This window comes from Silene latifolia, unplaced genomic scaffold, assembly GCF_048544455.1.
Source record: "Silene latifolia isolate original U9 population unplaced genomic scaffold, ASM4854445v1 scaffold_20.1, whole genome shotgun sequence".
NCBI lineage: Eukaryota > Viridiplantae > Streptophyta > Magnoliopsida > Caryophyllales > Caryophyllaceae > Silene > Silene latifolia.
In genome coordinates this window covers 8,477,521-8,495,397 of record NW_027413163.1, presented here as the reverse complement: position 1 = coordinate 8,495,397, position 17,877 = coordinate 8,477,521, and the positions used below count along the sequence as shown (strand labels likewise).

The window sequence follows — 17,877 nt, the reverse complement described above, 5'->3', positions numbered from 1 at the left end:
CACCCCAACAAGACACGACACAACCCCCAAAACCCGACAGCAATGGCGAAAACAGAAGGAAATGGGTTGAATGCCTACCTTTCCTGCCGCCACAGCCGCCACTAGGGCCACCCATGAACGTCGACAACCTCCCCTAGATCTTCCCTGCTACGCCATCAGCAACCACGACCACTCTCTCTCTCTCTCTAAGCGTGAGGGTTGAGATTTGGGCTGATGAAAGAGGGAGGCGTGAGGGAGGCGGGTTGAGGGAAGGATTAGGGTAGTGTTTAGGTTAATTAGGTTTAGGGTTAGGGTAATTAGGGTTAAATGGGCTTTAGGGTTTAATTGGGCTGAACAGTTAATGGGCCAGCTCAATGGGTCAGCTCACATTTCGAATTCCATATAAACCCGTCTCAATTAACTTACGATAGCTCAACGTCATTATCGACTCAACAATTAACCCGATATAATTAGTAATATAAATTGTATAATAATTAATATATAATAATATCCATTTAATTTATTATATAAAAAAAACGGGGTATTACAATGGTACTGTAGTCTATAAGTCTATAACTGCACTACTACACTAAATAAATTGGGTAATGTATGAGTTAAAGAAAGGTGGGACTCAAATGGAATGCAAACATTCAGTTTGTTTACTATGTAAACCACGTTTTCCAAAATGCATGGTATATTTCTCATTTATTTTTTTAAATTTTCTTACCAAAATTTTCTTATTGGGCTAATACTCCATCTTTTATTGGATACGTATTATGCTATAGGATAATCCTATAGAAGATTAACTGTTTAAATTAAATTGAAAATTTAGGTAGCCCATGCACTAGTTAGAAATTAGAATGGATATCAATATTCACGAAATGCAGGTAACTTACTCAACAAAGGGAATCGAACCGAAGTAGAAGTGAACACAACATATGGGCTTAGAAATAGAAAACCCGTAGTAATTGTTGCGAGCGTCAACAGTCCGATTCTTATGATCTGATGCGATGAAGTGTCGATCAGTGGTCGGAATTTGGCCAGAAACTCCGCCGTCTCATCGCATCACAGCCGTAGCAGTCGCGCACAATCCTCCTTCTATCTACACCGGCGCCGCCGATGGCTCCATCTTCTGGTGGCACTTTTCCGCCAACGACTCTTCTTCTTCACCGGTCTCTTTCTCAACTTTACCTTTCTTTTTAATTAACATTTATCATTACGCAAACGACTCTTCTTCTTCTGTTAGTTTTTTTTTTTTTTATCGATTTTGACTTATTGAAGAGTTTATGGATCCGATACATATTTTCGTCTAAACAAATATTCCCTCCTTAGTCCCGGTCATTTGTAGACCAAGGAAAGAGGAGGATGGGGGGGGGGGGGGGGGGCAATTATTAGATGACAAGTGGACAAAATTGAGGTTGTAGGATCAAATTGCGCATCAAATGCATTCCCAAAATAGAAAGACAAAAATGGAATTGGTAAACAAATGATCGAGAGGGAGGGAGTACTAAAGTTTGAAAGCTTGATTTAAGTTCACTATAAGACGAACTCAAGGATGTAGTTTGAAATCATCCTCTATCGCCAAATGCTGTAATCAAACTCCTGCTCCCGTTGGTACGGCAGTAACCTAGCATCGGGGTTCTAAATCCATACATGCTTGTAGAGGAGGGAAATGGAGTTTGAATCCATAGGGAAAAGGTGGGTATGGGATTCCAAGGGGTTGGGTGGAGTTAGAATCCATTAGGGGTCGTTTGGTTTACAACTCTAGAATAGAATAAAATGGAGTTTGATACTTGAGAGGTATGGATTTAGACACCCATAACATTTCATAGTCCCTTGGTGGGGAAAGTAGCAAATTACCCCCAAACGTTTGGGGTAATGTGCAATTTGCCCCCAAATGTTTTCAAATATGCAATTTACCCCCAAACGTTTGATACTGTGTGCAAATCAACCCAATTTTAAAATTCCGGCAATTTTAATCTACTACCACCCTCCCCACCACCGTCAAACACTCTTCCACCACCGTCAGAATATTTTCCTGTGAGGATTTTTGACGAAACATACTCATTTTGCTAATTTGCTGCCTCTGAATAATGTATGCCATCCCAATTTATGTACTCCGTGCTATCGTCGCATGCATTGGCCATGATTGATATTCCATTTATAACTTCTGTTTGTCCACATACCACTTGACTGTTGTAATTTACTGATGCTCCTCCATATCCACAGCATGCCATGATTGGTTGTCAAAAGCTAAAATTTTTGTGGAGGACTTAATGTACTTCAGACGCAATATTACTCACCATATCTTGGATAGTTTGAAATGAGAGTTGACTTTATTGTGTGTGTATATCGACATAAGTGGCATTCACGTCTCCATACTACCTCATCAGTTTTTTGCTTAGAGCATGGAGCTGCAGATTGAAAAGAAAAGTGGCACAGCTTGGTTGTGTGGAGGAGTGTTTGACGGTGGTGGGAAGGGTGGTAGTAGATTAACATTGTCAGAATTTTAAAATTGGGTTGATTTGCACATAATATCAAATGTTTGGAGGTAAATTGCACATTTGAAAACGTTTAGGGGAAAATTGCACATAACCCCAAACGTTTGGGGGCAATTTGCTACTTTCCCCGTTGTTTGGTTGATAATCTTTTATACTTAGGGGTAGGGGTGGGCATAATCCGGTCCGGACCGAAAAAATGGACCGGTCCGGACCGGAATCTAGTGGAACGGAACCGGAATTAAAAATTCCGGACTTTCCGGTCCAACTGGTCCACCAATTTCCAAGATTCCGGGACCGGTTTGGACCGGAATACCCGGAGTTATTGTTATTTGCATTTTTTTTCTTAAATTTGTATTTTTATTCCGGTCCATCCGGTCCAATGGACTGGAATTGTTGGACCGGAATTTGAAAAAGTGGGTAATTCCGGTCCAACCGGTCCAGTCCGGTCTTGGACCGGAATTTTTCCGGTCCGGTCCCGGTCCATGAATTTTGTGGATTCCGGTTCCGGTCCAAACTGGTTCCGGTCTGGTTTTGGACCGGTGCCCAGCTCTACTTAGGGGGGAATAAAGTTGGAGACTTGGGTAGAGAGTAGGGGATGAGATTCTAGCGAGTTGGAATAGAGATAGATACTTAGATGGATTCTAACTCCATTCTAAAAACACTCAACCAAACACTTGAATGGACTAAATTCATTCTTAATCACTCAACCTGTATCCAACTCCATTCCAAATTACCTCAACCAAATAATGGAATTGATCAAATCCATTCGATTCGATTCCAATATAGCCAAACAAACACCCCCTTAGTTATTTCTTGGAAGAAACCCTTATAATATATGAAGGGGGCAAACCTGGTCAGAGAAAGAGTGTTTTGTTCAAATTCAATGTACATGTTCGGACATTTGAAACGCTTTTGTTGATCAAAGTGTCATTTTGGTTTTAAACTATCGTGGATTCGTGGTTTTTCGCTATGTTAATCCGAGTCGGTCGGACACAACATGGTGTCGGAGTGTCGTATATAATTATTTTTGCAATGTTTTTAACTTTTCGGTTTAAAATGAAGTGTCAAAGTGACTTGTAGCGTTTCAATGTACCTTATGTCTGTAATTTGCATTCTGATGCAGAAAATTATACCTGTTGCTATACTATGTAGCCATGCTGCCCCAGTAGTGGATCTTTGTCTTTGCTATCCTCTTTTGACACCATCAGATGAAAATGTGGATCATGAAAAAGATTTAGGAGTTGATAGTTCCAATAATGATCAGGCTGCATTAGTAAGTGCATGCAGTGATGGTGTATTGTGTCTCTGGAGTAGAGGAAGTGGGCATTGTAGGCGCCGAAGGAAATTGCCTCCATGGGCAGGTAGTCCATCCATGGTTCAGATGTTACCTTCAAATAGAAGATACCTATGTGTTGCTTCTTGTTTCAGTAACGGGTTACATGCGTCTGACCATGAATATGTGGATTATACGGAAGGGAATGAGGTTATTGGGGATCAGGAATCTTTTTGCAAAAAAGCCACCAAGTGCACTATTGTCATTGTCGATTCCTATACCCTCACCATTGTCCAAACAGTTTTTCACGGGCATTTGTCTATTGGCCCATTAAAATATATGACCATAATTGATCCTGTTGATGACAAAGAAAAGAGTTCGGCTCTTATTGTTGATTCATATGGTAATATTCAGTTGATTCTGCTTGTTGAAGAATCAAATTTGGACAAGGAGGGTGGGACTAAGCTACATTCTGAATCTTCTCGTATGAACATAGCAACTGTAGATAAGGGATCTTGTGAAGGAGGATTGGTTGTATATGTCACTTCGTGCGGGTTGATTTTGGGGCTTGTATATGAAACCCAATGCGTCATCATGCTACTTCCAAGCAGCACTGTTATTGGCGTGATTCCTTTTGAAAATATTGATGGTACGTTGTCACATATTGTTGGGGGAATGTTCATCTCTTCTGACATTTCTTGTGGTTCTCAACCTGGGAAAATACAGAGTAGCTTTGAGATAGATTTTGTTGTATGGGATGAAAAAGGATTTGCTATCGTATATAAGATATCATTTGTGCACAACACTTTTAAGTATGAGGTTATCTGTGAGATACCTGCCTGCGTATTCCCCTTTGACGTAAAAATATGTACAAATTTTGTTCAGTTGGGTTGTTTTTTTCTTCGGGTTGAGTCACTTTGCTTGAACTGTGATGAGCCCTTACTGTGGAGACCTCGCTTCACTATTTGGTCATTGCATCAGCACCTTGATGGCCGTGAGAACATTGCCAACACTTGTAAGCTACTTGGAGAAAGTGACTTTCTGATCAATGGGATTTATGAATCAAATCTTGTCTTAGAATCTGAGGCCTCTGAGCTCATTTTTTGTGAAAAAGCTACTGCCAGAGAGGGTGCTCTAACATCAAATAATTGTGCCCCAGGCCAGGAAGAAAATATTACTCTATATAAAGATGATTTGAAGAGTATTTCTGTTAAGAAAGAGCATATTGTTTCTTCATCGATGATCATATCGCAGAATGTTAATTATCCTTATGCACTTGTGTATGGATATCATAATGGTGACATAGAGTTGGTCCAGTTCAACATGTTGACCCAGAAACCAGATGATGGTGTGACTCTAAATTCTGACATGACCTCTGTAGGCTCAAAGCAACTGCTTTCCGGACACACAGGTGCAGTTTTATGTTTGGCTGCGCACCAAATGGTAGTTACCACTAATGATCAGTCTTACAGAAAAGTTTTGTTGTCTGGGAGCATGGATTGCACTCTTCGTGTTTGGGATCTTGATACTGGCAGTCCTGTTATGGTCATGCACCATCATGTGGCCGCTGTTCGCCAAATTGTCTTACCACCCTTTCAAAGTGATCACCCTTGGGATGATTGCTTTCTCTCAGTTGGGGAGGACTCTTGTGTTGCTCTTGTGTCTCTAAGTACTTTGCGGGCTGAAAGAATATTTCCTGGACATCCTACTTATCCTGGTCAAGTCATATGGGATAGTGTGAGAGGTTATTTGGCGTGCCTCTCTCAGAATAATTCAGTAGCATCGAGTGTAAAAGACGTGTTATACATTTGGGACATCAAGGCTGGCTCTAGGGAGCGAGTTCTGCGTGGCACAGCTGCTCACTCAATGTTCAGCAACTTCTGCAGGGGTATGAACATCAGCAACATCTCTGGATGTGCTTATAATACGTCAAATACTTCGTTTGACCACCCTTTGACCGAAGATGGAAGCTCTTTACCATCCAAGCTGAAAAGCAGCCAGGCAAATTCATTTAATGAAGTACATGGATTAGATCATGGCAACCATTCTGTCAGTAGGGGAGACAAATGTGTAAAACTAACTCCAGGAAACCACGACAAGGTTCCTATTAGATGCTATTGTCCGAATTCTGGAATTACAATTTTGAGTTTTGACCTGTCATCTCTATTATCTGTTGACGGCAGTGGCGACCAGTCGCTTGGTCCTGCAAATGATTCACAAAAGGTTTCGAGTCCCAGCTCAAAAACTGTGGCCAATTATTCATCTGAGCAAGGTACCTTACACGAAACAATCAAGAATGATCAGTGTGTTAACTCATTTAAGTTATGCTTGTTGCGATTTAGTTTATCACTTTTGCATTTGTGGGGCGTGGATTGTGAACTTGACAACCTGCTGATGATGGAGATGAATGTAAAGAGATACGAAAATCTGATGTTTGCTCCTGGTCTAGAGGGGGATAGAGGTTCTATTACATTGGCCTTCCCTGCTTTTAGATCAACTCTTCAGGTAATCTAGTTTTGTCATATGTTATGTCAATTATTCCTCATTTGTCCGAATATATTCTGAGCCCGTTGATAAACTTGTCAGCTTTGGAAATCATCGTCAGAGTTCTGTGCCTTGAGATCTTTAATAATGGTGTCCTTAGCCCAGTGTATGGTTAGTTTGTGCAACTCTTGCTCTGGATCCAGCAGGTATCACTGTGTTTCATGTGCAAATTTTTTATATGCATATTGTAGAGTGCAGACTCCCTTCTATTTTTTGTTCGTGACAGCCCAGCAAGCCAGCCAACAAAAATAATTGTGTAAAACCTCCTTACATGAGTATTTGTTGAATAAAAATAAACTTCTACTTGACTCTTCATCTCTTACTCAATTTTGAAACTTCCAATAATTATAAATTTTATACATACAAAAATATTTACACATTATCTTAATAATTGTTTGATTTGTGAAACGAGACGAGCATAATACAAAAACTACAGTATTTAATATTTTATCGCAAATGATTAATATTTTTTATTGTACAATGGGGCATGAGTGACGTACTAACTGTCGGCCATGGGCGGCTCTACAAGCCACCGGGCCGGTATGAGAGACGTCCCATACTACACTTTCATCACAGAACATCACGATAAGGTGAGTCTGCTAGCTAGGCCTAGGGTAGGCTTGTCTAGATTTGGATGCCTTGACCAGTACTATGGCACGACCCAAACCACCCCTATTATAGACTCATGTCCATTTCCGATGGATCTATAAACTCTATGCTTTGGTTGCCAATTATGATGGAATAAGCAAAATGACTCGTTAAAGTGGTTGCACTTCTTTTAGTGTGAAATAATAGTCTTTAGATGCAATTCTCGACGCAATGTTCATTATGGGTCATTCAAAAACAACTAACGTTGATTGTAGCCTTCGAGCCTTCGCAGTTCTTTTTAGGTGACATAGGTTACATATTTTGTAGTTGCATTGGAACTGCATGTTATTGGATTCCTCATGGCCAATTAGTGTACCACTATGTGTAACGATTCATTGGCTGGAAAAGTATCCAGTCCAGCTAGAAGGCCAATACTAAAAATACTGTAGGACAAAACCTTCTCCACGATAAAATGTAGTGGTTTGCTGCTATTTAAAGAAGTCCGGCCTACTACAGCACTAACTGGGATATATTAGTCCCTTCTTAGACGGTCACCATATTGTGATTAAGAGTTTTTGAGTATGAACTCCACGTAATCTAGGAGAACAGATTGTGAGGGAAAACTTGGTAAATATTGTTTACTATTGTAAGTGACTCTTAGTACCTCAGGCTCCTGGATCGGGCTGATGTAGAGAATGTATTTTATTTCAGTGCTAGCATTCAAGGCGATAGCTAATGCACAATTATTACGTTTTTCCACTGAAATTTCTGACACAAATCACTGTTATTTGATTTTTTCCGCTACACAATAAACATAAGTAGAAAACAAGGTGCACTGTTCAGTCCAGTAAGAGTAGACAACAGCAGGGAATTGTGGAAATCAAATTGACCACTCCAGATACATCAGCTGGCATTAGTGTTGTAGAATGGATGTTGAACTTTCTGATTGTGGCATCTTTTCAACCATTTGCTAGTTGCCTGTTCTCAACTTTTTATACCTTTTTTTCTGCTCCGTTCTTGCAGTGCCTTATCAGCATTCTACACACGTCACTTTGCAGAGAAAGTTTCAGCTATGAAGCCTCCATCGTTGCAGGTAATTGTAGCTTTGGTTTAAGATCGCAAGTTTTGTTTGTCGACTCTTTCTCAGCTTTATGATCACTCTTTCAATTTTCACAACATTGCCGTTCTATTAATTCATTGTACCTTTCCTCTCCTCGTCACATAAATGTTTCTTCTGAGGTTGGGACTTTGAGAGACCTCTTCTGGCCAATAATTCTTACCTAATATAGTTGGATAGCGTTCTTTAGTGGATTATGATTTATGATATTAGCAAGTAATAGCAACAATGAAGTAAGATCCTTCAGAGTGGAAAGACTGTACTACATTGATGGTGTTAGCAATTTCAGCAAAATAACCTGTGTTTGTGAACATGAATTCACGAGAGCTCGGGTTTCTTATTTTGGATTTCATTTTATTTCGTGTTAAAGACAGCTGTCCAAACTATATTATCCTTTCACTAAGCAACTGTTTTCCTTATCCTTGATTATATAAATCACTACATTAACTTATACGAAGTATATTTTATCTTGGTAAACAATAACCTCACTCTCTGAAAAAATCGCAATTATTTTTTTCTTTTTACAATTTTTAGACCCTAACATTGATTTATATATTTTTTTTGGTGAAATGTAAATTACTAAATTGTATTAAAAAAATCATTCAAGTACATCACCATAATACTGTGACTTAGACCTTTTACAATCAGCCAGGCTTACAATATACATTCACAATACCCATGGCCTCAATCACAACCAATCCTCCTAGGCTCCTACACCCATTTATATCTGCCCTATGTTGAACCTTCCAAACTTTTTGATGAATTCTGCCTTTGACATCCTGTTGGACCAGCTTTAGAATCACCCTGGGATGAGGATCACCTGCTCCACCCTGCATTTGTTTCGCGCCATCCATATCTGGTATAGAAGTGCCAATATAGCAGCAATGATAATCTGTTTCTGCACAGGGACTTCAGTTTTAGTCTAGTACATCATTCTAAAGTATTATGTCCTGTAATCTTCATCCCTAGCCATTCCTCCACTAACTCCAAACAAAGCATACTGAAAGGGCACTCGAAATATGTGTTTGGGTTTCAGCCTGAGTACAGCACAAATCACACATCACATGACCGTTATCCCAAAATGCATCAGCCTCTCCTTAGTTAGCAGTCTTTGAAAAGCAAATAACCAGCCTATAAACGCATGCTTAGGCTTATTCATCCTACACCAAATCACAGGGTGCCAGTTAACTTTACTATGAGTTCCAAGCAACCACTGATAACCTGCAGCAGCACTATAAATCCCCTTATTATTTCCCCAGACACCATGAACATATCAACACTTCAACTGATCTTTCACCTTGCATATCTGCCTCCATGTCCATCTAGTATTCAGTGTAGGTTGATAACACTGATTTATATATAACTGCAGCTATTGGTGAGCTTCTGGCAAGATGAGGATGAGCATGTTCGGATGGCTGCTCGGTCTTTATTTCACTGTGCTGCATCAAGAGCTATCCCTCCACCATTATTTTGTCCGAGGACAACTGACCAAACAAATATAGTAAACGCTGTGAATCAAGTAAATGGAAATAATCTGGAGCTTGCAAATAAGACAGGAATACAGGTTAACTGTTCAGGAGATGGGGAATCTGCCATAATCAATTGGATGAATTCATATGAGCTACATGACTGGATCTCCTGTGTTGGTGGAACAAGCCAAGATGCAATGGCATCACATATAATTGTGGCAGCTGCCCTGGCCATTTGGTATCCGAGCCTCGTAAAACCAACCCTTGCCATGTCAGTTGTCCATCCTTTGATCAAGTTAGTTATGGCTATGAATGAGAAATATAGTTCTGCAGCTGCTGAACTCCTGGCAGAAGGCATGGATAGTACATGGAAAGCCTGCTTAGGTGCTGAAATTCATCGTCTCATTGAGGACGTTTTCTTCCAAATAGAATGCGTAAGTGGTGGATCTAAACTTCGAGAAACTCTGGTTACTGTTCTACTTCCAAGCTTGGCGATGGGTGATATACCGGGGTTTCTGGGTGTTATTGAAGGGCTTATTTGGTCAACTGCATCCGATTCATCAGTTCATCTTGTTTCGCTGAAGACAATAATAAGGCTCATGCGTGGCTCTCCCAGAAACTTAGCTCAGTTTTTAAACAAGGTTTGTTATGCCTTTCCCTATGGTTTCCAGGGTAAAAGTGAATCTGACTCACACTTGGATATCAGGCTAATTGTCTGCTTGTAATATTGCTATAGGCCTATAGCCATATTGGGTAACAAAAGAAACAATATGGAACTTGCTTTTGCACTGTTAGTATGTGGCTTTAAAATTCTGCTCGAAAGAAATCATTAAATAACCACAATGTATGTTTTTCAAATTTAAGAAAGATGAGCTGCAACTTTTGGTGAAAGCTACTCTCTCTCAATTCATTTGGATTCACCACATTTCTTTATCATTCATGTTTTGAGAAAGGAGCAAGTGGGAAGGGTATATATGTCAATTGGATATAAAATTTGAGTAAAAACAAGTGTATGAACAGCATATAACCAACAGTTTTTTTTGAGAGGTCATATTTGTCCTACTGTGAAAATTAATCCAAAAGTGGTCTTAGTGAAATGGTTTAAATGTCCTGGAAAGGAAAATGTAGTAGCTCTGAATGAACTTAGAGTATATGCTTTGCATAACTCACTTATATCTATAGTATGTGCATTGATCATCAAGGAACATTGCTACTTGTGTTACTATCAAAATATTAGAATGGAGATTTTTCTCTGATAACTGGTAGTTGTTGATGGAGGTGGTTGTCTCCATGTCCTTATTTATATATTGGCTCTGACATTCAGACAGATGTGCAGGTGGTCAACTTCATCTTACAAACAATTGATCCAGCTAATTCAGTGATGCGCAGGACCTGCCTTCAGAGTTCAATGGCTACTTTGAGAGAAGTTGTGCGTGTTTATCCAATGATTGCGTTAAATGATACTTCAACACAACTGGCTGTTGGGGATGCAATTTCGGAGGTTAACAGTGCAAGCATCCATGTGTATGATATGCAAAGGTATTCACCGCCTTGCTCGTTGTTTTTATGTGGACTTCAGAGATGTTTATCTTCTCATTAATCATGAAATGTCGACATATCTCCCAAAAATTGGTAAATGTTTATGGACTAAGTGCGAAATTTGTAAAGATAAATTTCTATCGGCAGATGCAATGATTTTTACGTACTGCAACTTATATCCTTTTAGTTTGACTGTATTTTTTGTATATTTTCAAACTACTGTTTCATGCGAACAATCAACTGTAAATATATCCACCTACTCCATCTTCTTTAGGATTGACTACGTCAATCTAGAAGGGTCAAACTAACATGTTGACTGTAGTTACAACTTATCTCATTGTGTCATAAGTTACTTGGCCAATGCTTTGTCACTCTGGCCAACTAGGATCTTACTTGCTGGTCATAAGTTACCTGACATCAGTGACGTGTGCTTCAAGATGTATGTTAATTTGCAGTGATCTTTCGTTAACTCATGAACTCACTATTCGTTGGTTCTGGATTATGATGAAATCATGTAAAATGTTGCACTAAACTAGCTTCCTTTCTTTTTAAGACAACTAGTTAAAATTCCAAATGCTCTTGGCCTTTCTTCCAATTGATCCAGACATTTCTTTGTCACTAAACTAGCAAGTTAAAATTCACGTCTCTTCCTTTCTTTTGGGTCATCCACAGACAACCTCTCTATGTCGCTAACATAGAGGTAAGGTTGAGAATATCCAGCCCCCTACCCCGTCATTTGTGAGAGCCTTCAGACATTGGAATAATGTTGTTGTTGCTGATGTGGTGTTAACTAATTGACTCTCAGGAGTCTCAGCTAGTCAATGTTTAGACGAATTGAAAATTGAAATGATGGACTTAGTAGTCAGCTTTATGTCCTTCTCACGTCAACAGCCATCCAGTTAACCATTTTACTTTATCATCATCTTATTACTATGTTTTTCCTTTTCTCATGAACGAGCTTTAATGAAAGCTTGTGCTCATTGATCTATACATTTGATACCTGTAGTGCTCAAAGTAGCTAGTGGACATGACCAATATTTTCCATTTGGTTGCAGTGTCACAAAAATCAAGGTCCTTGATGCAAGTGGGCCTCCTGGACTGCCAACTTTGCTTTCTGGACCTTCAGAAACAGTCGTTACTGCGATTTCTGCGTTGAGCTTCTCACCAGATGAAGAGGTGTGGTTCCTTTACTCTTCCTAGTATCGCAATTGTTCTTTCTTCCAATTGATCCGTGCTTTCAATGCTCCTAGGCTTGTTTTTTTTTTTGAATTTATTAATGTGGGCTGTGGAGGTGAATGAGACGTGAATGCCTGATGATAGTTGGAAAAGTTGAAGCTAACATACAGACAATTTAATCCTTGTCATCCATATTGTCTCGTGATTGACAGTAAATTCATAGGACTCGGCTTCTTGACTGAATCACTACCTATTTCATTTTTCGCAGCATTAGTTGCCTTGCCTTAATTGCAGGTAGGTTTCATACCATTTGCAACAGTGTACCCGTGCAGATCATTGAAAAATTTAACTTACATTTATCAATCACTTCCACCCTCTCTGTACATATGGCCCTCATCATAATCACTTAACATGAGCTAGACAAGATTGTAGCGCATGCTTTACCATCATAATGAATGCTACATATGGGCCTTGTCATATCTTAGTGTTTTTCGACCATTGATGTTATTCTGTTATAACCTTGAGTCCCGAAGTTAACCGCCAAATGTGGCCAATACATGTTTTTGCTTTCTCTTGCATCTGCACAATAGAATTTGGCCCCTTTGAGCTCTTAGATCTGCAAATGTGCGGAATTGATGTAGTTGAACCAAATGTTTTTTTGTTATGTATCTCGGGAATGTATTATTGGTAAACTTGGGAGGGAGAGCTTTACTTCCAATCTGGTCTTACATGACTCGTATCCAGACTCAACGGGGTGATTTACACCGAAAAATGACAGAACTAGCCTATAGTTTTGCACTACTTTGGTTGATATTATGAGAGTTAAGTAGCTATTTGTATTATGTTTTAGAATTTACATTTTAGGATCTACGTTGTCAAAATTTTGAAGAATCTCCCTTTTTGCATCTTCTCCGTTTTCACTGCTCTATTTCTCTGTCTTAACTCACAGGGGCTGGTTGCTTTTTCTGAGCATGGTTTAATAATAAGATGGTGGTCTTTGGGAACCGCATGGTGGGAAAAGCTGAGTCGTAATTTAGCTCCTGTCCGATGCACCAAGCTTATTTTTGTTCCACCGTGGGAAGGCTTCTCACCTAATTCTTCCAGGGGAAGTATAATGGCTAACATTGCTGGAAGTAGTAGACAGGCAACCTCACAGGTATTTGTTTTCAGTATTCTATTCTCAACATGTCTTCATTAAACCTGCCTCGTGACAAATGCCCTCGTAGCTTCATCTAAACTGCCCTTGTAACAAATGCCCTCGTAACTTCATCTAAACTGCCCTCGTAACTTTACACTAAGAACGCAAGTACTTTGTTCTCCTCATTGGCTTTATAGTTAACACAAGTCTCTGTACGAGTTAGGAGGCTATTATTGGTTCTTTGATATGCCACACTCTTTTTATACCTATATATGTTAGGTCGTGATTACAAGTAGTCATAGTGTTGGACTTGATTGTTTATAAAACGAATCTGCATGTTTTTGGTTATGCTTCTTATTTTCTTTGATTTATTACAACTCTAAAGTGGCACATTACTTGAGAAAATTAATAAACAATATAAAAGTAGAGAGGGGATAAAGTAAGCGGACCATTTACATGTGAGGAAAGTATAATTCCAAAAAAAGAGAAAAGAAATTGCCGAAAAAAGAAAATTGGAAGGTGTCATTAAAAAATGAGGGAGTAAATGGATGTCCAAGTCTCATACCTACATCAGGAGACCTTGTGTCGGACACAGTTTTGATGTGCATTTTAATATGATTCGAATTACCATAGCGTAAAACTAGCTCTAGCTTCTAATTCTTAAATTTCATTCATCTCTTTATTTTCTTCGCAGTGTCACTTACACTCCAGCAACTTGGACAGCTTGAATCTTTTGCTGTATAGTCTCGACCTCTCCTACCGGTTAGAGTGGGTTGGAAATCGCAAGGTACGGCTCCTGAGGCATGGTCACGAGATAGAGACCTTTCTCATGTAACAAGATACGGTGTTATACAAGAATGACTACCTGTCCTCTGTCGCCCATTTTCCCAAGAGTGTGAACACAGGAGATGATTCAACAAACGCTACTTTGTTAGCGGCTTTGCTTAATGTTTGGGTTGGAATCAAGTTGGGTAAAATTTACCTACTTTGAATGTACCCAGTCCGTAATCCGTATCAATCAGACAACCCGAAATTAACTTAAAACCCAAATTGACCTGATGAAACCCAGAATTTGTGGTCTTGAAATAACAATACACCCATTTTCAAAATTGCCCAACCAACCCACCTGCAAATGTAACTGAAGTATTCTTGCCCGGGCTAAATTGGCTCATATCCGACCCAATTGACTTGTTTGTCGGGTTTTGTTGTGATACATCACTGACTGACTGTCCTCTCAAGGTTGCTGACTGTCAGTAGGTTGTAAATTTATATTTTTTTTAATGGAAGGTTGTATATTATAGCGTCTAGGTCAGGAACTTATTTGCATTCAATTGCCAAGATTGGCCAGTACAGAACAGTGGTGTGGTGGATTGTTCCAGCCAATTTGTATTGTTTAGTATAGCAATCTCAGTTTTGAATTTTGTCATCATTGATTTTTTTCCAAATGTACTCCTATATGCATTTCAATAAGTCTCTCTTAAGACATATAACGGGTCAATCTTGTGACGTTTTATTAATTGGAATACCTTTTTATATTCATTTATGGAATACTAGTTGGAAAGCCGCGTGGTGCTACGCACGCGGGATCCAACTCTTAACAACGATAACAAATGGAGGTGATTTTTGTAGTATTGAAAGAACATATTATTTTTAAGTTATTTGTACAGTATTTAGACGGTATTTGTACAAGCAAACATGTGCATCTATTACAAACGAAACTTATCCGTTGATTTATTGCGGATAGTTCTTTCCCTTATCTACTAAACACAAAGTGGTTGTAGGTAATCTTCGCTTACCATAGACTAAGTACGTTTTTCTACAAGCTAGTAGTCGTATATTTTAAGCTAATCATCTGTTACCACATGGACACCAAACTCAATGGACGTATCATGTACTTCATTGTTTGGAAGCACATCATGTTCAATCTCAAACCATTGGGAATTATATGTCATTGCTGGGAAAAGGAAGCTCTTCACATATCGATAAGCCAAACACCTTGCATTAAGGTTGCGATATCTCATATCTCGATCAGTTCCGATAAAGCTTGGAGGAACTACGATAGAGCGACGTCCAACATCTGAATTACGTGTTTTGTCCGCCATTGATTTCAATTGCATTATTTCCTACCTGCATATACAACAAGTATATCAGCATTGTAAAGATAGAAAAGGTAAAAGACAATATGCAATGACACGAAATAATATTTGAATATAATATTGATAAGAAATAATATGTGAATACAAATAGAATATATTGGTAGAAATGTAGGGAAAGTTGGCGCTTAGTCGAATAATAAAAAAAAAGTTATTTCGGATAACTTCATATAGATGCCAACGGAAAAAGGAAATTTGTAACCATGTACTCTCTCCATACCAGACCAATGGTAACATGGTAAAAAATGGGGTTTTTAAGAAAAGAAGGTAAAAGCAAAGTTAAAGAGGAAACAAAATAGGTGGGGTATGTAATTGTGGGTTTGTTTGTGGGTTGATAGCTGAGGTATGTAATGACATTTTGTGTAAATATAAAAAAGGTATAAGGATAACTTGTCAATGTTGTGTGCCAAATAAGGAATGTTACCATTGGTGTGGTACGGCTGTATTAGGTAAGTGTTACCATTGGTCTGATATGGAGGGAGTATCTAATAATCTTAACCAAAAATAAAAATTCTGATAGTTATTAATTTTAACTTAGAATAACTGTTTTCCTCTATTTTGTGTTGCGTAGTTTTCGAAAGTTATCTAATATTAATAGGTAGATTATTTGTCAATTGCTAACTTCGTTAGGTATTCATACTTTATAAGTTGAAAAAAAAGGATATAAGACATCACTAAGAAAAAAAATATTGAATCATTCACTCATGTAAATTGTCTTATTTATATATATGTTTTTTTTTTCACAAGTACACCTAATTTGGATTTTGTAAACTCATGTAAAAATAATATATATATATATATATATATATATATATATATATATATATATATATATATATATATATATATATATATATATATATATATATATATATAGATTCGGGATCATATGAGAACCACTAGGATGATGAGAACCATGAGAACCACTAATAATACTACTAATATTAACATTACTAATTAATAATACTAATAATATTACAATTTTACGCGCTCAACTCCCAAACCCTTCAACTTCAATCATTTCCCAATTTTCCCTTTCTCACTCATCTTCTTCTCTCTCTACCACCCTCATCATCCGCGTTTCCAACCGTCGCCATTTCCGTTCGTCTTCTCCGATCGTCGTCGCCGCTCATCTCTACCCTACCTTCATCGTTTCCGATCATCTCGCTTCTCATATTACGGTTCAATCCATTCATCGTGAGCATTTTCGCGAGATTTATCAATCTCATTCCTACAAATTCGGTACTATGCTTCCGATAATGGCGATTGTCTTGTAATTTTATCATGCATGTATTTTTTCCTTCGACATTCATCAATTCCCCCGAGATTCATCAATTCATATTAAACTATTAACCCTAATTTGCAGTAATTTCCCTAATTAAGGTCTTTTAATTGTTATTCTATAATGAATTCTTAGATTCGGGACAGAAATTCAGAGTTTTAATGTGTTGAACACATTTGCATAGAAAATCAGAGTTTATACGTTGCTTATAGTTTAGTGATTTCTGCATTTTTGTTCTGATTGCATGTTCAAGTAATTTTAAATAATTGAATTTGCGGATTTGTGAGTTTTTATTCTGATTGCATGTTCAAGTACTTTTAAATAATTGAATTTGTGTATTTTGTGAGGGTCTTTTGGTTTTAAATGATCTATATTGTTTGGATCTGAAAAAATAGTCGAGTTGCTTGTTGTTTTCAGTATTTTTTAGCCAAGTAAGCTGAGGTTTTAGGATACCCGTCCTCTGTCCGTGCATGAAATAAGGTCCAACGTGCATAAAATAGGGTTCAATGTGCATCAAATAAGGCCCTGTCCGCATCAAACACGGCGTCACTTTAAAATTAGCAGTAGGTTCATTGTCGATAAGGTGCCAATGCTTAATTAGTAGAGTGCCCTTGACTCGGAAAATCTGCATATTTACCAATATCTAAATGCTATCGGTTGTGCATTGGCCGAATTTCTAATTTCACCTGTGTTAACATCAGTCAATACATTCACAGATATGAGGCGAAAGACTGTTGCAAGGAAGAAAAACACACCAGTCAAAATTACACAAATAAAAGGAGGTAGATCAGTGAAAGATTATTTCCCACCAAACCCAACAAACTCAACTATAAATGATGCTGTTGACCAAAGTATGTTGTAAGAAAACCTGCATAGTTTTGTCTATTTTTATGTTTCATCCCTTCCTTACCCCAAAATAATGATAGACTACATTTTAATGCTCTCTCTAAACTTGGATGCATTACCTGTATTGCTTGCTTAATGTGATATTTCCTGAATTTATCTTAGTGTTTTTCGGCATGCTTTATGTGCTTTTCAAATGACGGACTGCTTGTACTCTTTTCCTTACTAGTTCCTATTTCTAGTTTTTTCATTCGAGAGTTCAATTTGTGATGCTT

General features: G+C 38.3%; 1 protein-coding gene across 2 annotated transcripts; it reads left to right on the top strand.

The window, feature by feature from the left end:
* The first annotated feature begins 834 nt into the window (after positions 1-834).
* Positions 835-14,809, top strand: LOC141638248 (uncharacterized). 2 transcript variants are annotated; one of them, XR_012542059.1, is made up of 9 exons: positions 835-1,151; positions 3,604-6,258; positions 6,340-6,443; positions 7,909-7,978; positions 9,372-10,112; positions 10,800-11,010; positions 12,066-12,186; positions 13,136-13,342; positions 14,019-14,809. XR_012542059.1 is itself a non-coding variant. In XM_074447655.1 (9 exons), exons 1-9 carry the CDS (start codon positions 990-992, stop codon positions 14,157-14,159), a joined length of 4,404 nt encoding a protein of 1,467 aa, XP_074303756.1. In that variant the 5' UTR covers positions 837-989; the 3' UTR covers positions 14,160-14,809. The 2 variants fall into 2 exon arrangements, 1 of the variants encoding a protein (XP_074303756.1); XM_074447655.1 differs by having other exon boundaries at positions 837-1,151; positions 10,808-11,010.
* Positions 14,810-17,877: the final 3,068 nt, after the last annotated feature.

What these genes read in the sequence shown, in the direction of transcription:
- LOC141638248 (XM_074447655.1), top strand. Translation starts at nt 990, where the DNA reads ATGAAGTGTCGATCAGTGGTCGGAATTTGGCCAGAAACTCCGCCGTCT. An exon ending in TAGCTCAGTTTTTAAACAAG is followed by an intron (nt 10,113 to 10,807) that starts GTTTGTTATGCC and finishes ACAGATGTGCAG; the next exon opens with GTGGTCAACTTCATCTTACA. An exon ending in CATGTGTATGATATGCAAAG is followed by an intron (nt 11,011 to 12,065) that starts GTATTCACCGCC and finishes ATTTGGTTGCAG; the next exon opens with TGTCACAAAAATCAAGGTCC.